The sequence below is a fragment of the Heterodontus francisci genome, chromosome 17 (genome assembly GCF_036365525.1).
Source record: "Heterodontus francisci isolate sHetFra1 chromosome 17, sHetFra1.hap1, whole genome shotgun sequence".
NCBI classification, from domain to species: domain Eukaryota; kingdom Metazoa; phylum Chordata; class Chondrichthyes; order Heterodontiformes; family Heterodontidae; genus Heterodontus; species Heterodontus francisci.
This window is the reverse complement of record NC_090387.1, coordinates 639214-664698: the sequence shown is the minus strand read 5'-3', so window position 1 is coordinate 664698 and position 25485 is coordinate 639214. Positions and strand designations below refer to the sequence as shown.

The 25485-nt window shown below is 44.4% G+C and overlaps 1 protein-coding gene across 3 annotated transcripts in view; it reads left to right on the top strand.

The window, feature by feature from the left end:
- Positions 1–8120, top strand: part of sntb2 (syntrophin, beta 2) — an 80102-nt gene extending 71982 nt beyond the window's left edge. The window contains exons 6-8 of one of the 3 annotated variants that reach the window (XR_010976635.1): positions 1266–1456; positions 4923–5483; positions 5640–8120. Coding sequence is in view for 1 of the 3 variants with exons in the window: in XM_068048950.1 (XP_067905051.1) it covers positions 1266–1456; positions 4923–5015 (284 nt within the window). In the remaining 2 variants the exon portion in view is untranslated. Of the gene's footprint in view, positions 1–1265; positions 1457–4922 lie in introns of all 3 variants that reach the window. The other 2 variants (XR_010976636.1, XM_068048950.1) reach the window with 2 other exon arrangements.
- Positions 8121–25485: the final 17365 nt, after the last annotated feature.

Sequence of the window (25485 nt, the reverse complement as noted above, 5' to 3'; positions counted from 1 at the left end):
AGTCATCAGGAAACATCCCCACTTCTGACCTTATGATTGAAGGAAGGTCATTGATAAAGCAGCTGAAGATGGTTGGGCCTAGGATACAATCCTGAGGAACTCCTGCAGTGATGTCCTGGGACTGAGATGATTGACCTCCAACAACCACAACCATCTTCCTTTGCGCTCAGTATGACTCCAACCAGCGGAGAGTTTCCCCCCTGATTTCCATTGACCTCAGTTTTGCTAGGGCTCCTTGATGCCATACTCGGTCAAATGCTGCCTTGATGTCAAGGGCAGTCACTCTCACCTCACCTCTGGGGTTCAGCTCTTTTGTCCATGTTTGAACCAAGGCTGTAATGAGGTCAGGAGCTGAGTGGCCCTGGCGGAACCCAAACTGAGAGTCAGTTAGCAAGTTATTTCTGAGCAAGTGCTGCTTGATGGCGCTGTCCACGACACCTTCCATCACTTTACTGATGATCAAGAATAGCCTGATAAAGCGGTAATTGTCCGGGTTGGACTTGTCCTGCTTTTTGTGTACAGGACATACCTGGGCAATTTTCCACATTGCCAGGCAGATGCCAGTGTTGCAGCTATACTGGAACAGCTTGGCTAGGGGCATGGCAAGTTCTGGAGCACGGGTTCCTTGATATCATGGGAACTGCTTTTTTTGTCTACCTGATCTAACCCTATAATAATCTTGTCCACCACTATCAAATCTCCCCTTAATCTGCTTTGCTCCAAGGAGAACAGCCCCAGCTTCTCCAATTTAACCTTGTAGCTAAAATCCCTCATTCCTGGAACCATTCTGCTAAATCTCATCTCCCTCTCAGGGACCCCTCGCATCCTTCCTAAAATGTGGTGACCAGAATTGGACGCAGTATTCTAGTTGTGGCCTAAACAGTGCTTTATAAAGGTTCAGCATAACTTCCCTACTTTTGTACTAAAAGCTCTATTTGTGAAGCCCAAGATCTCGTATGCTTTGCTAACTACTCTGTGTGTCCTGCTACCTTCAAAGATCTATGCACATACACCTCCAGGTCCCTCTATCTCGGTACACTCTTTAAAACTGTACCATTTAGCTTATGTTGGCTCTCGCTACCTCTTCTGTCAAAATGCATCACCTCTTGCTTTCTCTGTATTGAATTCCATTTGCCACTTGTCTGGCCATTCTGCGAGCCTATCCCCCAGGGACTGTTAATATTGACTGATTAATTACCCTGTCAGAAGGTAGGTCATGACACCTCGTGCAAAATCAATAACTGTGAACAATTTTTTTTAAACAGGATGTACTTGGAATGGACAGGACGTCAAGCTGATGATTCACTATGAAAGAGGCTTTGTGATGTCCCAGGACAGCTCAAGCATAGACTCATCCAACACCCTTTTCCAGTATCCATTTGAAAGGTTGAAAATGTCGGCTGATGATGGGATCAGGATGCTTTATTTGGACTTTGGGGGGCCAGAAGGAGAGCTAGTGAGTACGGGCTTTGTAAACTCTGATTTTTGGCACTATTTCCTGCAAATAATGAGACTTGAGGCTCTATTTTTATGTTTTACCCCTCTTCTCACCCTCAACCTTTGGCGCTTGAGACTTGCACCTTTTCCCACCAGAGAGAAACAATGAATTCATTCCTAACTTCTGCTCTATCAGTCTTATTTGAGATGCAAGTTGCCAGAGGTGATGCCGAGTTTTTTTTTAGATTAGAGATACAGCACTGAAACAGGCCCTTCGGCCCACCGAGTCTGTGCCGACCATCAACCACCCATTTATACTAATCCTACACTAATCCCATATTCCTACCACACCCGCACCTGTCCCTATATTTCCCTATTAGTTAGATAATGCCCCATTAATGAGAAGATTTGAGAATCCCACTCGTAAGTCCTGTCACAGGCACAGTGGCCTGAATGGCCTCTTTGTTTGTGATTCTGAGTATTCATTGCATTTCCTCACTTCCCCTCCTGTCCTGTAACATTTGATCCTCACTGGAGTTCAGCTGCATAGCTAACTGTCCTCTAGTACCTTATTCAGGTGGCTGTTCTTCATGTGGGAGACTGGGCTGAAACCTCCAGCAAGCTCTTTGACTAGTGCTGGGGGTTGATATTTCAATCCAATCTGATCTGCTTACACCTGACACATCAATAGCACTGTTTGATTTTTTTTTCCTCTGGGAGATAAAGTTGCTTAATGTCCTTTTAAAGTGGTTTTATCAACAGGTAGGGTGGGAGTCCATGATGAACTTTGGATGGAGAGATGGGACTTAATGGACCAAATGACCTTACCTGTTTTGGAACTTTGTGCGCACATCATAAGAACAAAGGGATCCAAGCACGTACACACTCCTGAGCAGAAACCAATGGAACTGGATCTGTGGCTAATTGTTTACTCTCCGAACCCAGGAACACTGAGGCAGATTGTTGAGATCAGTGATCGAAATTAGGACATTCCCACTCTCTGTACTCAGTCCCACTCCTTTGGCGCATTCTTGTGTGAGCAATCAGTGGAGATCCATTGTGTTTCTGAGCTCTGATGCCACTGGACTTGAGAAGCTCAAAGTGAAACCAGTTCATGTTTAGTTTAGCTTTGTGAAAATTATGCAAAGTCTTCTAGTATTTAACTAGAGATTGTTGATGCACAGAGGGCAGTGATGTCATGGGCATCACAGAGACCTGATTCAACAATAACAGAAGTTAGACAAGTGTACAGGGATGCAATTTACTTAGTTGAGATAGAATAGACAAATGAGTAGAGGTGTAGCTTTGTGAAAACGAACTCTGATATAACGAGATAGACATCCAGGTTTGATCAGATGGAAACTCAGGATCGGGATAGGCAATGCACAGAAGGAAGGACAGTGGATGAATGCTGCGGCCCACCGGGCCAGAAACATAGGAAATAGGAGCAGGAGTAGGCCATTCAGCCCCTTGAGCCTGCTCCGTCATTCTGCTAGATCATGGCTGATCACCTCCCTCAATGCCATTTTCCTGCAGTATCCCCATATCCCTTGATGCCTTTAAATATAGAAATCTATCGGTCTCCTTGTCTTGAATATACACAACAGCTGAGCCTCCACAGCCCTCTGGGGTAGAGAATTCCAAAGATTCCCCCTCATCTCAGTCCTAAATGGCCTATCTCTTATTCTGAAACTCTGTCCCTGGTTCTAGACACCCTCCAGCCAGGGGAAACATCCTCCCTGCATTAACCAGGACAGGCAATTGGAACCACAAATCTGCAGTGAAATAGGACAGTGTGTGCAATTATTATTTACCAGGGATAGACTGGAAATCTGTAAAGGGGCAGTGGGAGAGGAAGCATGATCCTGGGACAGCATTGGACTGTTACAGGGAACAGTTGGTCAAGGGACCCAGATAGGCAGGGGCTGCTATCAAGCCCAATATCAAGGACCAAGTAGATGGCAGAGCAGGTCAGAGATCAGGAGCAAATTGGCAGCAGTGAGCATAAGGTAGAATTTAAGGTTAGGCTTATAATGGGGGAAGAGAATTGAGCACAATTGAAATGTTCAACTTCAGAAAGGGGATGAGAGGCGAGCCTGACCCATTATAGGAAAGTGTGTCATAGTTAGACCCTATCTGCCCCCTCAGATGAACGTAAAAGATCTAGCTTTCCCTTAAATGTAACTATGCTATTCACTTCAACTACTCTACTCTCTGTGGTAGCGAGTACCACATTCTCACTATTCTCTGGGTAAGAAAGTTTCTCCTGAATTCTCCATTGGATTTATTAGCGACTATCTTATATTTATGGCCCCTCGTACTGATCTCCCCCACAAGTGGAAACATCTTCTCTACAAATACTCTAACAAACTCTTCCATAATTTTAAAAACTCTGTCGGGTCACTCCTTAGCCTTTTCTGGAGCAATGATCTCCAGCCTGCTCTATCTTTGACAGTTCTGGTATCATTAGATCTTTCTTTACTCTAACTGAGGTATTGTAGTTTTATATTAGCTCATCATTATCAATATGTTGGAAATTGCCACAAACCTTTGAACCAGGAGAAATGGGCTCAGGATTTGAAGTGGGATGGTGCACAAACAGATTGTGTTTGTACACAGAAACTCAGCTGCAAAGACTCATGGACTGTCTCTCCCATGCCTGTAACTTGTTCTCCTTGACTATAAGCATTAAGAAAACAATGGTCATGGGACAAGGTGTTGCGCCTCTGCCCTGGTCACATTAAATAACACCCCACTGGAAGTGGTTAGCAAATTCTGCTACCTCGGGTCCACGGTAACTGTTGATGCAGAGCTCGATACATGCACAGCGAAAGCACTGTCTGCGGCACATTATGGGTACGTCTTCTCAAAGTCGGAGCTCCCAAGTGTGTTTCCACTAATCAAACAGAGGCGGCTTTGGTGGATTCAACACATCTGCAGGATGGAAGACAGTTGCATACTTAAGAACCTTGGTGAGGTAACTGGGGCCAGATGATCAGTGGGGCGCCCAAAGTTCTGCTTCAAGGATGCTTGCAAGCGTGACATGAAGGCCCTAAATGTCAACTATTACACATGGGAGTCAGGAGCTGGTGAAGGAGAAATGGCAACACATCCTGTGGACTGGTGTGCACCACCTCGGCAACCAGTTGCTACAGCAGCTTGACAACAGGCGTCAACGCCGAAAATAGCAACTTGCTATACAGAGTGTGGTTGAGGCCAATAGCATAGATGCATTTAAGGGGAGGCTACATAAGCACATGAGAAAGAAGGGAATAGAGGGTTATGCTGATAAATGAAGGGTGGGAGAAGGCTCGAGTAGAACATAAACACCAGTATGGACTGGTTGGGTCGAATGACCTGTTCCTGTGCTGTGTAATTATATAATTTTATGTATTGATCACTTCCCTCCCTGATTTGTTATTGTGTTGTAGGTTTCAGTCTCTCTGCTGCTTTCTGTATCCCATGACTTTCTCCATCTTTTTCAGCACCTGGACTTGCATTCATGCCCGAAGCCAGTAGTCTTTGTTATACATTCATTTCTCTCAGCCAAAGTGACCCGGATGGGACTCCTAGTGTGAGGAAGACCGTAATTGCCAGGGGAAATCTCTGCACTCAACAAAACCAAAGACCATTGCTGCGTCTCGGGGAAAGAGCACAAAGACTGGCACTGGTGGGAGGTTCCCAGCTCTTGTAAGAATGGGATAAATCTCACGTATGATTATTCTGAGTCCTATCGTGTAACAGACACCTCCCGATATTGCTGTTGGTTGCCAAATGTGCCTTTTTCTTATTAACTGAACTTCACAATTTTTATAATTGTACATTAAGTTTATTGCTGTGAAGATAACAGTTTTAACTTAGGAGCATATAGTTTTGTAATTTGGTTTGAAAGATCTTGGTAACACGTGATGCTAGCTGGTTCTGGTGTTATCCCTGTGATTGGTGCAATATCTTTCAATCCTGGGTCAGCAGTCCTGTGTTTGCAGTTGGAACAGAAGAACTGAAGTGAACACTGTGTTGTCACTTAAACCAGCAAAAAGGCGCAGGTAGGTGACCTGAAACACTTCCTGTTATCATGTTAGTGTAATAACTTTATTGCTGAAGTGTTCTATATGTCTGTGCTTGTACCAGGCCAGTGTCACTGGGTCAGACTTCATGTTAATTATAAAGCTTTGATTGTATAGTTTAATTTCAACCTACAGTAAATGCCCGTAGGCAGCCTCCTGGTCCAGCCATTGGCACATCTGTGTCTGATGTGAACTGATTGACATTCTGCCTGGTGACGATCCAACGTGAGCCTGAGCGTTGTAATGTGCACATCAGGTAAAACATTACTAAGGCAGTCTTAAGGCCTCATTGTGGTCATTGGTGTTTCCTTATATTTGATGTATGATATTCTTAGAATAGAGTCTGTCAGAGTGGGTATGTGGTCTCAGTACTGTCCAGTTGGAAAGGGCACGTTTTCATGCGTTAGTCTGGCTTATTGGCCACTGGTAACAAGTCTGGAGTAACTTAACTGGTAAAGCCTAAAACCAGATGCGCAAACTGTGACTGACCCACTGGACGGAGAGAAAAGGCCTCCCACCCCCACTTCCTGAGTAAGGAGTGACTGGAAAATCACTTGCCGTCCTCTGGGAAAGCTACTCACAATAACTTCCAAAAAATTTCCCCTCCTTTTCCCTTCACAGTGTCATCCTCTAATCAGCATGTACCTATATCCCATTGCATGGATTGGAAGTGGAACCTGCCCCTTCGTGCTGACCTGACTCCTGTACCCTGCTGCATAGCATTGACTGTTGGAGGGGTCGAAGATTCTAACATCACCTATGATAAAGCTGTGCCATTCTGTGTTTAGGTTGTGTGTTAACTGTAACAGCAGTTTATCAATAGAGGGACATTGCATTTGTGTGCAGTGTGTTGGCCCAGTGAGAGGAGCCTGTGTAATGGATAATGGTCCTGAGTCCTGCCGTCTGCTTTTAGCCTCACACCTGCTCTTATAAATCGTGTTCCAGAATTCAAGTTTGGATGAGATGATGAGCTGAGTGATCTCCTTCTCTGACGTAAATTTTCTATGTTTCTAAAGAGAGAATTGAAAATAAGATCTCGTGAGTCCACACTGTTGAGGTGCTTGATGCTGAAAATATATGGCGGGGTATCCTGATTGATGAGGGATTTAGAGATTGCCCATCAGAAGGAAGTGTGTGCACGTCTGTACACAGTTATCATCACTGGCTCTGTCTGTCACTACTCTTTCTGTAGAATATGCAAGTCACTTACAAGTTTGCAGGGTTGAGCAATTCAGCCACAGATCATTGTAGCAAATCCTGATCATGTTCCATCCCACCAACCATGCAGTATTACTGGCAAGGGAGGAGCTAGGTACCAGGATGGGGGTGGGAGGCCTGTGATTATTTGGGAGTATCTTAACATTGCCACCAGATTTTCACACTCTGCAGGAAAGGGTTATTTTCTGGTGTTTAATTGCAATTTGTTGTGGGGTTTTTCATATTTACCCTTACTGAGACCTGCTCTGTGTTTTCTGTTACTTTTAAATGGAGTTATGGTATAAATATGTCGCATAAAAAATTGAAAAGCTTATGTGTTCTTAAACACACTGCCCAGTGTACATGAGCAATGGCCAAAAGCATTGAAACTTGAGTTTACCTACTTAATGAAGAAAACTATTCTATGGCTTTGTTTCTTCCTTGCCCTGACTGTTCATATTGATTTATGCTACTTTAAATTTGGGCATTTCTAATGAGATTGGTAGAAAACTTGGCGGTGATGTGTCATTGGCAAGATGGGCCCAACATGCAAAGTCATTTCCATCCTGTACCCAAGCAGGATTCTCTGGATCCCACTCATTCCTGGCAGCTTCCTTTAGACCATTGGCTGGTTTGCACTGTGAATAACACTACATTGACTCTGCACTTTACACATATCTCTTGAGCGACACTCCATGTTTGAATTCTTCGTCACTGAGCAGTTTGATTTCATACTGCCACATGACCTGTTACTCAGGTAATTAACCCAGCCTCATTTCAAATGTGTTTGTTGCAAAAATATGGTTCCAGCCTACAAAAGGTTACAAAGTAGTAATTTTCAGTTGCGAGAGTAACCTACTGTTTTATGTCTAATTATAAAATCTTCAGTGTAAATGAACAGTACAGCAAGTGCAGACTGTTAATGAATGGGAACAGCCTGCCTGATGGTTGCTAAATAGGAATGGCAACAGTGGCACCTGATAGTTACAAGGACAACTTGCAGTTATATAGCACATGTCGATAAACATCCCAGGGCATTTCAAAGACACACGTTTATTCGGAGGGCTGTAAATTGAAAGGTGGCCCTGGAAGAAGGCTGCTTTGTTCTAACATTGAAAGAGTGTAGAACAGGACTGACGTTACATTTCTAATGAATTTGAAGGTTTTAATCAGCTTCTGACAATCGGGGAGCAATATCTAATCGCCAAGGAAATTCTATTTTTGTAACTGACTCTGTCACCGACAATTCCCTTCAATCACTGACTGAAATACCAAAGTGAAATGGATGAGACTCCATCAGAGAGCTTTCCTCGGGCATTGCCTAACCTGTATTATAGACAAAGGATTGTATCTGTACTGAATCTGCATTGGTGCTTCTCTGTACATGTATATGAATAAAATTATCCATTTTAATTTTTATGCTGTTTTTGTGTTCTACTCCTGATTTTTGGAACAGTTTGGGACTGATGGGAGGGTTAACGGTCCTTGTGTGGAAGGGGGAGAAGGTTACGACCGAGGTGGGAGGAGTGCACTGTCAATTCAGTCCCACTTCTCCACAGGTCACAGCATATCAATAAATTTTCCCACTACCAAAACAGCCAATTAGATATTCTATTTGTCCCCAGAATAAAGCACATCAACCAGGTTTTTTAATAAAATAAATTATGTTTGTTATAAACCAAGTCTTAACCAATAATGAAGTAAGTAGTGTAGTTGATGTGGTCTACGTGGATTTTAGCAAGGCTTTTGAAAAGGTCCCACATGGCAGACTGGTTAAAAAAATAAAATCGCATGGGATCCTGGGAAATGCAACAAGGTGGATACAAAATTGGCTCAGTGGCAGAAAACAAAGGATAATTGTTGGAAGTTTTTGTGACTGGAGGGCTGTTTACAGTGGCATTCCGCAGGGCTCAGTACTGTGGTACCACAGCTTTTTCTGGTATATATTAACAATTTGGACGTAAATGTAGGAGGCATGATCAAGAAGTTTGCGGACGACACAAAGATTGGCCGTGTAGTAGATAGCAAGGAGGATAGCTGTAGGCTGCAAGAACATATTGATGGTCTGGTCAGATGGGCAGAAAAGTGGCAAATGGAATTCAGAGTTATACAGCACAGAAACAGGCCCTTCAGCCCATCATGTCTGTGCCGGCCATCAAGCAGCTATCTATTCTAATCCCATTTTCCAGCACTTGGCCCATAGCCTTGTATGCTATGGCGTTTCAAGTGCTCATCGATATACTTCTTAAATGTTATGAGGGTTCCTGCCTCTACCGCCTCTTCAGGCAGTGTGTTCCAGATACCAACCAGCCTCTCGGTGAAAACATTTTTCCTCAAATCCCCTCTAAACCTCCTGCCCTTAGCTTAAATCTATGCCCCCTGGTTATTGACCCCTCCGCTAAGGGAAAAGATTTCTTCCTAAATACCCTATCTATGCCCCTCATAATTTTGTATACCTCAATCATGCCCCCCCTCAGCCTCCTTTGCTCTTAGGAAAACCACCCTAGCCTATCCAGTCTCTCTTCATAGCTGAAATGCTCCAGCCCAGACAACATCCTGGTGAATCTCCTCCGCATCCTCTCCAGTGCAATCACATCCTTCCTATAGTGTGGTGCCCAGAACTGTACACAGTACTCCAGCTGTGGCCTAACTGGTGTTTTATACAGCTCCATCATAACCTCCCTGCTCTCATATTCTATGCCTCGGCTGATAAAGGCAAGTATCCCATATGTCTTCCTAACCACCTTATCCACTTGTGCTGTTGCCTTCAGTGATCTATGGACAAGTACACCAAGGTACTTCTGACCTTCTGTACTCCCTAGGGTCTTACCATCCATTGTATATTCCCTTGCCTTGTTAGTCCTCCCAAAATGCTTCACCTCACACTTCTCAGGATTAAATTCCATTTGCCACTGTTCCGTCCATCTCACCAGCCCATCTATATCGTCCTGTAATCTAAGGCTTTCCTCCTTACTATTAACGACGCCACCAATTTGTCATCTGCGAACTTGCTGATCATGCCTCCTATATTCACGTCTAAATCATTATTGTACACTACAAACAGTAAGGGTCCCAGCACCGATCCCTGTGGTACACCACTGGTCACAGGCTTCCTATCGCAAAAACAACCCTCGACCATCACCCTCTGCCTCCTGCCACTAAGCCAATTTTGGATCCAAATTGCCCTGGATCCCATGGGCTCTTACCTTCTTGACCAATCTCCCATGCGGGATCTTATCAAAAGCCTTACTGAAATCCATGTAAACTACATCAACTGCTTTACCCTCATCTACACACCTAGTCACCTCCTTGAAAAATTCAATCAAATTTGTTAGACATGATCTCCCCCTGGCAAAGCCTTGTTGACTATCCCTGATTAATCCCTGCCTCTCCAAGTGGAGATTAATCCCGTCCCTCAGAATTGTTTCCAGTTGTTTGTCTACCACTGATGTTAGACTCACTGGCCTGTAATTACCTGGTTTATCCCTATTACCCTTCTTGAATAATGGTGCCACATTCGCTGTCCTCTGGCACCTCTCCTGTGGTCAAAGAGGATTTAAAAATTTGTGTCAGAGCCCCTGCAATCTCATCCCTTGCCTCACATAACAGCCTGGGATACATCTCATCTGGGCCTGGGGATTTTTCCACTTTTAAGCCCGCTAAAACAGCTAATACCTCCTCCCTTTCAATGCTAATGTGTTCAAGTATATCACAGTCCCTCTCCCTGATCTCTACACCTACATTGTCCTTCTCCATAGTGAACACAGATGAAAAGTAATAATTTAAGACCTCACCTATATCCTTTGGCTCCACACACAGATTGCCACTGGTTCTTAATGTGCCCTACTCTTTCCCTGGTTATCCTCTTGCCCTTAATATACTTCTAAAATGCCTTGGGATTTTCCTTTATCTTGCCTGCCAGTGTTTTTTCATGCCCCCTCTTTGCTCTCCTAATTTTTTTTTATGTATTCCACTACACTTTCTATACTCCTCTAGGGCCTCCGCTGTTTTCAGCGCTCTGAATCTGCCATGAACCTCCTTTTTCTTCCTGATCCAATACTCTATATCTCTTGACATCCAGGGTTCACTGGACTTATTGGTCCTACCCTTCAGTTTAATATTGGCTCTGAACTCTCACTATTTCCTCTTTGAATGACTCCCACTGGTCTGATGTAGACTTTCCTACAAGTAGCTGCTCCCAGTCCACTTTGGCCAGACCCTGTTTTATCATATTAAAATCAGCCTTCCCCCCTCCTCAATTCAGTACCTTTATTTCCGGTCCATCTTTGTCCTTTTCCATAACTACCGTAAATATTAGAGTAATGGACATTATCCCTGAAATGCTCCTCAACTGACACTTCTACCACATGTCCAGCTTCATTCCCTAGGATTAGCTCCAGTACTGCCCCTTCTCTTGTAGGACTTTCTACGTACTGGCTCAAAAAGCTCTCCTGGATGCACTTTAAGAATTCTGCCCCCTTTATTCCTTTTGCACTAAGTCTATCCCAGTTAATATTGGAGAAGTTGAAATCCCCTACTATTATAACCCTATTATTTTCACACCTCTCTGAGATTTGCCTACATATCTGCTCCTCTGTCTCTCCCTGACTGTTTGGAAGCCTGTAGTACACTCCCAGTCAAGTGATTGCCCCCTTTTTGTTTTCAAGTTCTACCCATGTGGCCTCATTTGAGGAACCTTCTAAGATATCATCCCTCCTTGCTGCAGTAATTGACTCCTTGATCAACAGTGCAATGCCACCTCCTCTTTTACACCCCACTCTTTCCCCCCCCACTCCGTCACACCTGAAGATTCTATACCCTGGAATACTGAACTGCCAGTCCTGCCCCTCCCTCAACCATGTCTCCGTGCTAGCAATATGATATGCCCATGTGTTAATCAATGCCCTCAATTCATCTGCCTTACTAGTAAGACTCCTTGCGTTAAAATAGATGCAATCCAGCCTTGCGTTTTTCAATTGTGCCTTAACAGGTCTATATTTGCTCTGCCTTCCAGACTGACTCAGTTTCTCTTCTGTATTTGGCTGTGCATCACCCCCTACTGTATCTCCAGTCTGTATCCCACCCCCCTGCAAAATTAGTTTAAACCACCCCTCCAACAGAACTAGCAAATCTCCCAGCAAAGGATGCTTGTCCCATTCCAGTTCAGCTGCAACCCGTCCGACTTGTACAGGTCCCACCTTGGCCAGAAACAGACCCAGTGATCCAGGAAACTGAAGCCTTCCCTTCTGAACCATCTCCTCAGCCACGTATTCATCTGCTCTATCCTCCTATTCCTATACTCACTAGCACGTGGCACTGGGAGTAATCCAGAGATTACAACCTTGGAGCTCCTGCTTTTTAATCTGCTACCCAGCTCCCTAAATTCTTGTTGCAGGACCTCATCCCTCTTTCTACCTATGTCGTTAGTACCAATGTGAACCACGACCTCTTGACTGTTCAACCTCCCCCTTCAGAATGTCCTGCAGCCGCTCCATGACATCCTTGACCCTAGCACCAGGGAGGCAATATACCACCCTGGAGTCACGTTTGCGGCCACAGAAACGCCTATCTGTACCCCTTACGATCAAATCCCCTATCAGTATAGCTCTCCTACTCCCTTCCTTCCCCTCCTGTGCAGCTGAGCCACCCATGGTGCCACAGACTTGGCTTTTGCTGCATTCCCCTGAGAAGCTATCTCCCCCAGCAGTATCCAAAATGGAAAATATGTTCGAAAGGGAGATGGACCCACGGGACTCCTGCACTACCTGCCTAGTTCTTCTACTCTGCCTGGCGGTCACCCATTCCCTTTCTGTCTGAGCAGTCTTTAGCTGCGGTGTGACCACCTCCCTGTACGTGCTATCCACGATGATCTCAGCCTCGCGGATGCTCCACAGTATCCCCAGCCGCTGCTCCAGATCCAAAACGGGGAGTTCAACTTGGAGAAGTGTGAGGTGATGCATTTGGGGAGGTCAAACAAGGCAAAGGAATACACAATTAATGGGAAAATACTGAGAAGTGTAGAGGAAGTGAGGGACCTTAGAGTGAATGTCCACAGATCCCTGAAGGTAGCAGGACAAGTCAATAAGGTGGTTAAGAAGGCATATGGAATCCTTTCCTTTATTAGCCGAGGTATAGAATATAAGATCAGGGAGGTTATGCTGGAACTGTATAACTCATTGGTTAGGCCACAACTTGAGTACTGTGTGCAGTTCTGGTCACCTCATTACAGAAAGGATGTAATTGCACGAGAGAGGGTACAGAGGAGATTTATGCAGATGTTTCCAGGACTGAAAAATGCAGCTATGAGGAAAGATTGGATAGGTTGGGGTTGTTCTCCTTGGAACAGAGAAGGCTGAGGGGAGATCAGATTGAAATGTACAAAATTTTGAGGGGCCTGGATAGAGTGGAGGTGAAGGGTCTATTCACTTTAGCAGAGAGGTCAGGGACTAGGGGGCAGAGATTTAAAGTGATTGGAAGAAAAAGTAGAGGGGACATGAGGAAAAACTTTTTCACCCAGAGGGTGGTGAGGGTCTGGAACTCACTGAAAGGGTAGTTGAGGCAGAAACTCTCAATTCATTCAAAAGGAGTCTGGATATGTATCTCAAGTGCTGTAATCTGCAGGGCTGTAGACCAAATGCTGGAAGGTGGGATTCGAATAGGTGGATCATTTTTCAGCCGGCACAGATACGATAGGTCAAGTGGCCTCTTTCTGTGCCTTAAACTTTCTATGATTCTAAGTATAAATGCGAATTGAGATATTAAAGCCCCATATTTTTATCCTAGCCCTCATGTACGCACCCAAATATCCAACAACCAGTTAACTGGGGAAACAAAAAGGGATTTTTGTTTACAGCTGTTACAAAGGAATAGAAGGAATAAAAAACACTTGCACTGAATATGGAAGTCCTTTGTTTTGGCGAGGTGTCCCAAAATCGAATCATTGGCTGCTACTCGGAATCTTTCCAGGAGAGGTTGATGAACAATCTGTTTGGGTAGGCATTCAAAGAAATTCAACTGTAGCAGGCTTCACATTGGTCTTGCAGCCAGTGTGCAGCAACAGAGGTCTCAGTACTCGCATTTGATGCAAAGATCATTTGAAAAGATGCTAGGTTTCTGCAAGCATTCAGGATGTCTTCAAAAATACAGGAGGCAACAGTACCGCTTCATACGGGCTCTTGCTTTTCAATAACAGGGATTCTTCAATGAGAGGTAATAGTTGTCTGTTTTTTCTTCTGATCTCCTGGAAGGTCCTTATGCAGATTCCAACTTCCTCTTTTAGTCCAAAAACCAGCATCTTTTAACAGTTCAAAGTGAAACCAAAACTTTTTCCCAGGCAAGTCCCATGCTAATCATAAATACTCTCTTGTCACAACACAAAATAGCTTTTATGTCAAACCCCCTGTGGTGTTTACTTGAAATCACCTGTTTTCCAGTAAAAATTTGTTTACTGGTCAACTTTTGTTGAACTTCCTTTCAAAAATGGGTTGCATCTAAACTGGAAGGGGACCAATATCCTTGCGGGGAGGTTTGCTAGCACTACTCGGAGGGTTTAAACTAGTCTTGCAGGGGATGGGACCCAAAGTAGTTGTCTCTCAGATGAGATAGTTGAGGCAAATGTAGAGATTAAAGCAAGCAAGTCCAGTAGGCAGGCCGGGCAGGGGCCGGACAGGGAGCGTGGAAGGTCTGGTAGGCTAACCTGCATTTACTTTAATGCAAGAAGCCTTACGGGTAAGGCAGATGAACTCAGAGTATGGATCGGTACATGGGATTGTGATATAGTTATTACGGAAACGTGGTTGAGGGATGGGCAGGACTGGCAGCTCAATGTTCCGGGGTACCGATGCTTCCGGCGTGACAGAGGTGGAGGTAAGAGAGGAGGGGGAGTTGCACTATTGATTAGGGAAGACATCACGGCAGTACTTAGAGAGGATATCCCGGGGGGAATGTCCAGCGAGGCCATATGGGTAGAACTTGGAAATATGAAAGGGGTGATCACTTTGATGGGGTTATACTGTAGGCCCCCCAATAGTCAGAGGGAATTGGAGGAGCATATATGTAGGGAAATCACAGATAGGTGTAGGAATTATATGGTTGTAATAGTAGGTGATTTTAACTTCCCTAATATTGACTGGGACTGCCTTAGTGCTAAGGGATCAGATGGGGAAGAATTTGTTAAGTCATAGAGTCGTACAGCATAGAAACAGGTCCTTTGGCCCACCGCATCTATGCCGACCATAATGCCTATCTATACTAATCCCACCTGCCTGCATTAATTCCATATCCCTCTATGCCTTGCTCATTCAAGTACCTGTCCAGATGCCTCTTAAATGTTGCTACTGTTCCTGCCTCCACCACCTCCTCAGGCAGCTCATTCCAGATACCCACTATTCTTTGTGTGACACATTTACCCCTTTGATTCCCTTTAAACCTCCTCCCTCTCACCTTAAATCTATGCCCTCTAGTTTTAGTCACCCCTACCATGGGAAACAGACTCCGGCTATCTACCCTATCTATGCCTCTCATAATTTTATATACCTCTATCATGTCCCCTCTCAGCCTCCTTCGCTCCAGGGAAAATAGACCCAGCATATCTAATCTCTCTTTATAACTCAAGCCCTCCAAACCAGGCAACATCCTTGTGAATTTTTTCTGCACCCTCTCGAGCTTAATCACATCTTTTCTGTAGTGCGGCGACCAGAACTGCACACTGTACTCCAAATGCAGCCGAACCAACGTTATGTACAACTGTAAAATGACGTCCCAACTCTTGTATTCAGTGCCTCGGCCGATGAAGGCAAGCATGCCATACGCCTTCTTCACCACCCTGTCTACCTGTGTTGCCACTTTCATGGAACTATGTACTTGCACCCCAAGGTGTCTCTGCTCAACAACACTCCCCAGGGCCCTGCCATTCACTCTATATGTCCTACCCTGGTTTAACTTCCCAAAATGCATCACTTCACACTTGTCTGCGTTAAATTCCATTTGCCAATCCCTTGCCCACTTTCCCAGTTGATCTATATCCTGTTGTAACCTTAGACAACCTTCTTCACTGTCCACTATACCACCAATTTTGGTATCATCTGCAAACTTACTAATCATGCCCCTTACAGTCACATCCAAGTCATTAATAAATATGACAAACAACAGAGGGCCCAGCACCGATCCCTGCGGCACACCACTGGTCACCAGCCTCCAATCTGAAAAACAACCCTCCACTACCACCCTCTGCCTCCTGTCACCAAGCCAATTTTGTATCCAATTTGCTAGCTCACCCTGGATCCCATGTGTTCGAACCTTCTGGACCAGCCGACCATGCGGGACCTTGTCAAAGGCCTTGCTAAAGTCCATGTAGACAACATCCATCGCCCTGACCTCTTCAATCCTCTTGGTCACCTCCTCGAAAAACTCAATCAAATTTGTGAGACATGATTTTTCACGCGCAAAGCCATACTGACTATCCCTAATCACACCATGCCTTTCCAAATGCATATAAATCTTGTCTCTCAGAATCCCTTCCAATAACTTTCCCACCACTGATGTTAGGCACACCGGCCTGTAGTTCCCTGGCTTATCCCTGCTGCCCTCCTTAAATAAAGGCACAACATTAGCTATCCTCCAGTCTTCCGGTACCTCACCCGTGGCTAACGATGATACAAAAATCTCTACCAGGGCCTCAGCAATCTCCTCCCTTGCTTCCCATAGCACCCCAGGATACACCTGGTCAGGCCCTGGGGATTTATCCACCTTAATGTGCTTCAAAACCTCCAACACCTCCTCCTTTGTAATGTTGATATGCTCCAGGATATCTCTATTCCCTCCCTTGAACTCACTAGCTTCCATGACCTTCTCCACGGTAAATGCGGACGAGAAATATTCATTTAAGACCTCGCCCATTTCCCGTGGCTCCACACATAGATTGCCACACTGATCCTTAAGGGGACCTACTCTCTCCCTAGCTGTGTGTCCAGGATAGTTTTCTGAAGCAGTATGTGGATGGCCCTACTAGAGAAGGAGCTACATTCGGCCTCCTCTTAGGAAATGAGGATGGGCAGGTAGTTGGTGTGTCAGTGGGGGAGCACTTTGGGACCAGTGACCATAACTCTATTAGCTTCAAGATAGTTATGGAAAAGGATAGGACTGGTCCTCAAGTTGAAGTCCTAAATTGGGGGAAGGCTAATTTCGATGGAAGGGATTCTGAGAGACAGCATTTATATGCATTTGGAAAGGCGAGGTCTGATTAGGGATAGTCAGCATAGCTTTGTGCGTGGGAAATCATGTCTCACGAATTTGATTGAGTTTTTTGAGGAGGTGACCAAGAGGATTGACGAGGGCAGGGCGATGGACATTGGCTACATGGACTTTAGCAAGGCCTTTGACAAGGTCCTGCATGGTCGGCTGGTCCAGAAGGTTCGAACATATGGGATCCAGGATGAGCTAGCAAATTGGATACAAAATTGGCTTGGTGATAGGAGGCAGAGGGTGGTAGTGGAGGGTTGTTTTTCAGATTGGAGGCTGGTGACCAGTGGTGTGCCGCAGGGATCGGTGCTGGGACCTCTGTTGTTTAGCATATATATTAATGACTTGGATGTGAATGTAGGGGGCGTGATTTGTAAGTTTGCAGATGACACCAAAATTGGTGGTATAGTGGACAGTGAAGAAGGTTGTCTAAGGTTACAACAGGATATAGATCAATTGGGAAAGTGGGCAAGGGATTGGCAAATGGAATTTAACACAGACAAGTGCGAAGTGATGCATTTTGGGAAGTTAAACCAGGGCAGGACATATAGAGTGAATGGCAAGGCCCTGGGGAGTGTTGTTGAGCAGAGAGACCTTGGGGTGTGAGTACATAGTTCCCTGAAAGTGGCAACACAGGTAGACAGGGTGGTGAAGAAGGCGTATGGCATGCTTGCCTTCATCGGCCGAGGCATTGAGTACAAGAGTTGGGACGTCATGTTACAGTTGTACATAACGTTGGTTAGGCCGCATTTGGAGTACTGTGTGCAGTTCTGGTCACCACACTACAGGAAAGATGTGATTAAGCTAGAGAGGGTGCCGAAATGATTCACAAGGATGTTGCCTGGTTTGGAGGGCTTGAGTTATAAAGAGAGATTGGATAGGCTGGGTCTGTTTTCCCTGGAGCGAAGGAGGCTGAGAGGGGACATGATAGAGGTATATAAAATTATGAGAGGCATAGATAGGGTAGATAGCCAGAGTCTGTTTCCCATGGTAGATTAGATTAGATTAGATTAGAGATACAGCACTGAAACAGGCCCTTCGGCCCACCGAGTCTGTGCCGACCATCAACCACCCATTTATACTAATCCTACACGAATCCCATATTCCTACCAAACATCCCCACCTGTCCCTATATTTCCCTACCACCTACCTATACTAGTGACAATTTATAATGGCCAATTTACCTATCAACCTGCAAGTCTTTTGGCTTGTGGGAGGAAACCGGAGAAAACCCACGCAGACACAGGGAGAACTTGCAAACTCCACACAGGCAGTACCCGGAATCGAACCCGGGTCCCTGGAGCTGTGAGGCTGCAGTGCTAACCACTGCGCCACTGTGCCGCCCCAGGGGTGAATAAAACTAGAGGGCGTAGATTTAAGGTGAGAGGGAGGAGGTTTAAAGGGGATCAAAGGGGTAAATTTTTCACACAAAGAATAGTGGGTATCTGGAATGAGCTGCCTGAGGAGGTGGTGGAGGCAGGAACAGTAGCAACATTGAAGAGGCATCTGGACAGGTACTTGAATGAGCAAGGCATATAGAGATATGGAATTAATGCAGGCAGGTGGGATTAGTATAGATAGGCATTATGGTCGGCATGGACGCGGTGGGCCGAAGGGCCTGTTTCTATGCTGTACGACTCTATGACTCTATGAAAACACTCAAATGTCAGCCTCTTCAGTTGAAAAATATAGATTCCAAGTTTTAACAAAAATATCTGGAAATTCTCGTGAGTTGCACTGGCAAGACCAGCATTTATTGCCCATCCCTAATTGTCCTCAAGAGTATGGTGGTGAGACACTGTCTTGAACAGCTTCAGCCTGCATTGTGAAGGTGCACCCACAGTGCTGTTAGGAAGTTTGGTGATTTTGATCCAGTGACAAAGGAAGGGTGATTTAATTCCAAGACAGGATGGTGTGTGACTTGGAGGAGAACTTGGAAGTGGTGGCGTTCCCATGCGTCTCTTGCCCTTGTCCACCTAGGTAGTAGAGGTTGTGGGTTTGGGAGATTCTGTTGAAGTAGCCTTGGTGAGTTGCTGCAGTGGATCTTGTATATAGTGTGCATTGCTGCCACTGTGCACTGGTGAGAGAGGGAATGAATGTTTAAGGAGGTAGATGGGGAGCCGATCAAGTGGCTGCTTTGCCCTGGTTGAGTGTTGGAGCTGCAGTCATCAGGAAAATTCACTTCTGATTGTGCCTTGTTGATGGTGAACAAGCAATGGGGAGTCAGGAGGTGATTCACTCATCACAATATATATGTGGCTGGTCCAGTTAAGTCACAGGTCTATGGTGACCCCCAGGAGGTTGATGGGGTGTTCAGTGACTGCAATGCTAATAAATGACAAAGGGAGGAGGTTATATTTCCACTGTGAGGAGAAAAGGGTAACACGGACCTTGTGTTGGAGAGGATGGATAAAAGTGAATATGTGAGGAGGGGGGTAATGGGCCTTCTGTGGTAAATATGTAACTTGTGTTCTGTTTAATGGGGGTGGTATGGGCACAATGTTTTTGATGGGGGGGAGGGGGAAGTGATGGGGGTAATGACAGAAGAGGAGTGACGGTAAGGAGGATGATGGGGAGGGTGGAGTGACCATGGGCTGCTGGCACGGAGGGGGAGGAGGGAGTGACAGTGTGTGGCTGGTATGGAAGGAGTGGCTGTGGGGGAAGGGGGATTGGGGGCAGCATGTTCTTGTTTGGAGTTGTGCAATTTGACTGAATATTAAGAAAATGGTTTTCATTTCCCACATGAGGGATAAGCCAGTTTAATCATAGAATGACATGTTACAATTATCTAGTTCTAGCAGAGAGGTCAATTACCGGGGGCACCGATTTAAGGTGATTGGTAGAGGACTGGAGGGGACATGAGGGTGGTGGGTGTCTGGAATTCATTGCCTGGAACGGTGGTGGAAGCAGAAACCCTCAACTCATTTAAAAGATACCTGGACATGCATCTGAAGTGCTGTAACTTGCAAGGTTACAGACCAGGTGCTGAAATGTGGGATTAGAATGGGTGACTTGTTTTTTTCAGCCAGCGCAGACACGATGGGCTGAATGGTTTCTTTCTGTGCCATAACTTTTCTGTGGTTCTGTATTTTTAGAGGTCAACTTTTAGTTTTGGGGAAATTAAATTTGCAAATGTAAGGTAATTGAACTCTGTAATTTAAAAGTTGCCAGACCACCCAAGGTATTTACACTTAAAGGTCTTTCCACGTATACTTACCGGGTCAGAGTTAGAGGGGTGAGAGCCATAAAACAGCAGGTGGACCTGTTTAGTTGGGGAACTGAAGACTGTAGGTCTGAAGAGAATTGCCCTGTCTTTGTTAGTAATGTGAATTATATAGGCTCAGGATCAAAGGTTTTATTTTGAAGCTGGAAGTTAAATTAATTTAAATTTCTCTCTGGGACATCCCAGATGAGATGGTGTAACAAGCCACTCAGTTCAAAGGCAATTAGGGATGGGCAATAAATGCTGGCCTAGCCAGCGATGCCCACATCCTATAAACGAATTAAAAAATAGGTGTACCATGTTGCTATGGAGATAGATGATGCAGGGAGGTGCCTCTTGGTCTGGTGTTTTATCTCTGTGTACACAGAAAATCAGTTTGTGTTTTGGGGCAACTTGAACCAGGTGGAGAGAGAATCTGCTAAAAGCTGGAACAAGGAGCAGACAGGCCGTCAGGAACCAGCGGTGTTCCTGATTTGGAGTCATTTTGCAAGGATGAGAGTGAGGCCCATGCTCAGGCTGGGGAAATCCAAATTCATGAGATATTGAAGTAGGTTCACCTAGCTGGTTGTTAGAGGGAGAATCCCCCAAAAATGTCTCACCTCGGAAGATAGCTTGGAAAGTAAGGAGAATTGGAGTTGTGACACACCTTGGATTTGTCCCAGGAGAAATAAACGAATCCTCCTGTAAGGTATAGGGGGACTCTTGGATGCAAGTAAAAGTTAAACAGGGAGTGTTCTGTTGAGATTTTCAGATTTAAAGTATGTGATTACAAATTATTGTATTAAGTTAGTCTTGCTTGCTTTGTTTAACTCCTGTGAAATCTTGTGTAATTCTTTTAGTTAGTAACTGACAGTTCGAATTTTCTTTTTTAAAGTTACTGGTCTCTAACGGGATCATAACACAGCAGAGGGAAAGACCATTTGGGCCATTATTCCTGTGCTGGCTCTGAGCTATCCAATTTGTCCTACTCCCCTGCTCTTTCCCAAAGATCTGCAGTTTTTTCTAGTCAATGATATATACAAATCCCCTTTTGAAAGTTATTGAATCTGCTTCCACCATCGTTTCAGACAGTGCGTTCCAATCATCAGAACTTGCATAAAAACATTTCTCCTCATCTTTGTAAATGTACTAGATCCTTGTTACTCTTACCTAGAGATCTGGAGTATTGTAGCTTAAGGTATTCTCACCTGTCATTGTCTGTAACCTGTTCACAATAAACACTCGAATAGTTTATTGGCCTTGTGCTGTGCAGAATGTTTGGTTCAATCCCCAGTCAATTGCTGACTTACCTCATCTCAAATAAGGGGATTAATTAGTCTGTGACCCTAGCTAAAGCATGGAAACATCAACTTGGCGTCCTGCCCCTGGTCATTATCAATAATTTCTGCCAGTAAGTGTGTATAAGTGGATCTGTTGGGTAAGGCAGGCTTAGGTGTGGGTGCAATGTCCTCCATAATTGAGTAACTCTCACTTTTGTTTTATTCATTCATGGGATGTGGGCGTCGCTGGCCAGGCCAGCATTTATTGACCATCCCTAATTGCCCTTGAGAAGGTGGTGGTGAGCTGCCTTCTTGAACCGCTGCAGTCCATGTGGGGTAGGTACACCCACAGTGCTGTTAGGAAGGGAGTTCCAGGATTTTGACCCAGCGACAGTGAAGGAACGGCGATATAGTTCCAAGTCAGGATGGTGTGTGACTTGGAGGGGAACTTGCAGGTGGTGGTGTTCCCATGCATTTGCTGCCCTTGTCCTTCTAGTTGGTAGAGGTCGCGGGTTTGGAAGGTGCTGTCTAACGAGCCTTGGTGCGTTGTTGCAGTGCATCTTGTAGATGGTACACACTGCTGCCACTGTGCGTCGGTGGTGGAGGGACTGAATGTTTGTAGATGGGGTGCCAATCAAGTGGGCTGCTTTGTCCTGGATGGTGTCGAGCTTCTTGAGTGTTGTTGGAGCTGCATCCATCCAGGCAAGTGGAGAGTATTCCATCACACTCCTGACTTGTGCCTTGTAGATGGTGAACAGGCTTTGTGGAGTCAGGAGGTGAGTTACTCACTGCAGGATTCCTAGCCTCTGACCTGCTCTTGTAGCCACAGTATTTATATGGCTACTCCAGTTCAGTTTCTGGTCAATGGTAGCCCCTAGGATGTTTATAATGGGGGATTCAGCGATGGTAATGCCATTGAATGTCAAGGGGAGATGGTTAGATTCTCTTTTGTTGGAAATGGTCATTGCCTGGCACTTGTGTGGCGCGAATGTTACTTGCCACTTATCAGCCCAAGCCTGGATATTGTCCAAGTCTTGCTGCATTTCTACACGGACTGCTTCAGTATCTGAGGAGTCACGAATGGTGCTGAACATTGTGCAATCATCAGCGAACATCCCCACTTCTGACTTGGACTCCCAGATAGAATGAGCATTTGGGTGACACCAGAGAGTAAGTGGTGCCCAGGGAATCCAAAGAGTAAGAGGTGCCCGGGGAATCCAGAGAGTAAGTGGTGCCCGGGGAATCTGTATCCCGGTGAATCTGTATCCCGGGGGTTGTTGACAGCTTGAGCAGAGGGTGGGATTACATGGAAACAGAGAAAAATATTTGGGCCAGTGAATGGTTGCTGCTAATATTGTGCATTTATATAGTGCCTTTAATACAGTGGTTCGCTGGCTGGTCCAAAATGCAACTCTCTGCTGGGCAACACCATGGCTGAGGTCTCATCCCCACTACTCACATCATGTCATATAATCAGACCATGTTCTGCATATTATGCAAGTTTTAAAGCAAGATTTATGTTACTGTTGATTTTGTTTGATTAATATATATGTAAGATAAGTATTCGTTTCTCAGATTATTGTAAGAATTTTTTGACATTGTGGAATGTTTCAAATAAACATGTTCTCATAGTAACATATAATCTGAAAATTTCTATTGTTTCCAGCATGAATTAATAATTTGCTTCCAGTTTTCACATAAATTTTCATTTAGTAGCAAAAAAGCAAAGAAGTATTTATCGTTTCCAAAAGTATATGGCGTAGGAGCAGTAGGTGGTCTGTTGGGTCTTTTGCCCCACCTAAGTGGTCCACACACAAAAAAGTTTGAGAACCACTGCTTTAATGTAGGAAAATGCCACGAGCCACTCAGGTGTAATCAGAAAAAAATGAAGCCACGCCTAAGAAGATATTGGAGGGCAGCCCAAAGTTTGGTCAAAGAGGTGTTAATAAAGGAGGAGTTGGGTGCTGTGTCATTTGATAAGGTATCTGTCAATAGACTTACTTAGAAAATAGAAGCATGTGGATTGAGGGATTTGAGTAAGTAATAGCAGGAAGTAATGGTGAATGAATGTTTCACTAACTGGAGAGAAATATACATTGGGGTCACTTGGAGTTGGCATTAGCACCAATTAGAACCATTGCTTTTCTTGTATATAAATTTTAAAGTTTGCAGATGGTACAAAACTTGGCAATCTGATAAATAGAGAGGCTAGTAGAAAACTTGACGAGGATATAAACAGACTGGGGAAATGGGCAGACACATGACAGATGCACTTTGGGAAAAACAACATGGAAAGGCGTTAGAATCTAAATGGTACCATTCTGAGGTGGGAACAAGAGCAGAGCATATTCACAAAACTTTAAAGGTGGCAGGGTAAGTTGATAAGATGGTTTAGAAGCATATGGGGTACTTGACTTTGTAAATAGGGGCATTGAATACAAAAGGAAATCATGCTAAACCTTTACAGATCCCTGGTTAGACCTCTTCAAATACATGTTCGATTGCCTTTTACAATTTCCTATGAAATCTAATTCCACCACCTTCGGGAGTTGGACCTCAGGGGGAGTATTGTGTACAATCCTAGGCACCACAGAAGAATGCCAAGGCCTTGGAGTGGGTGCATAGGAGGTTTACCAAGATAGCACCAGAAATGTTACATGGAGGGATTGGAGAAGCTGGGATTGTTCTTCTTGGTGCTGAGAAGGTTAAGAGGATATCTACTAGACATTTTCAAAATTATGTTCGGTTTTGTTCGGAACGAGTGTTACGACCAAGGCGGGAGCAATGCACTGTCAATTCAATCCCATCACTCAATGCACTGTCAATTCAGTCCCATCACTCAGTGCACTGTCAATTCAGTCCCATCACTCCACAGGTCACAGTATATTATTAAAGTTTTCTCCACCCAACCAGAAAACAGCTAAATTAAACACTCTAGTAACCCTCGGAATAAAACAGACCAAACCAGGTATCTTTAGACAACAACAAATTAGCTATGTATTAAAACTAAATCTTAAACAATATTAAGATAAACCTATGTCTAAAGACCTCATAACTTCTTATTTTATCCTAACTCTCCCATTCACGTACACTCAAAAATCATGGTTAACTGGTTTCTTTTTAAAAATGTTTTAAAAATCAGCTGTTTCTTAATAAATAAGTAAGTCTTTGTGGGTTACATTCCTGTTGGATAAGGTGTTCTAATGTGAAAATAGTCAAATGCCACTCGAAATCTCCTTGCGGATTTGATGAAATAGTCTGTTCTTAATAGGCATTCAAAACACTTCGGATGCAGCAGGCATCAAACAGTTCTTTCAACGATGAGCACAGCAATAGGTGAACTTGAATTTTAAACCCGACAGTTTCTCAGTGGAAACTTTACTTAGAATTCCAGCAAACACAATCAGTCAAGAGAGATTCAATCTTGAAGCAAATACTTCCTGGCTTGGAAGTAAAGAAAAGGAGTTTTGCTACCTTCAGCAATACAACTGGTCTCTTTAAAAAAAAAGGACTTTTTTTTTCCTCAGGCAATTGACCTGGCCTGTAGCTCCTTGTAGAATTTCTGCTGAGAGAGAATAGACAGCTCTTTACTTCAGTAGCACATCTCGCTGGAGAGTCTCTCAAAAACTGGTTTGAGCCAGTTTTTACACAGTTTTACAGTCAAATCGAAACATTATACCATGTGACCTCTCTCGCCTGCCATAGCCTAGGGATAGGTGCAGCCGGCATCCGATGCTCAGTCTTAAAGGCACACTGTTTTCAAACAAAGTCTTAAAGGCACACACTTTTTTTAATCCGAGGAGAAAATCAATACAAGTCTGTGACACCTTTGCCCTTGTCAAAATGAAACTCCATTCTAAAAATATGTTTTATTACAATGCAAAGAAAAAACTGGAAAAACACTCTAACATTCTATTACGTTCACACACCCATTCACTCCACTGATAATTTACAGAATTTTCTTTGCACCATCACCATCCATACGTGGTTAAATTTGTGACAAAGCATCGGTGATAACATTGTTTTTCCCCAAAATATGTACAATTTTCAAATGATAAGGCTG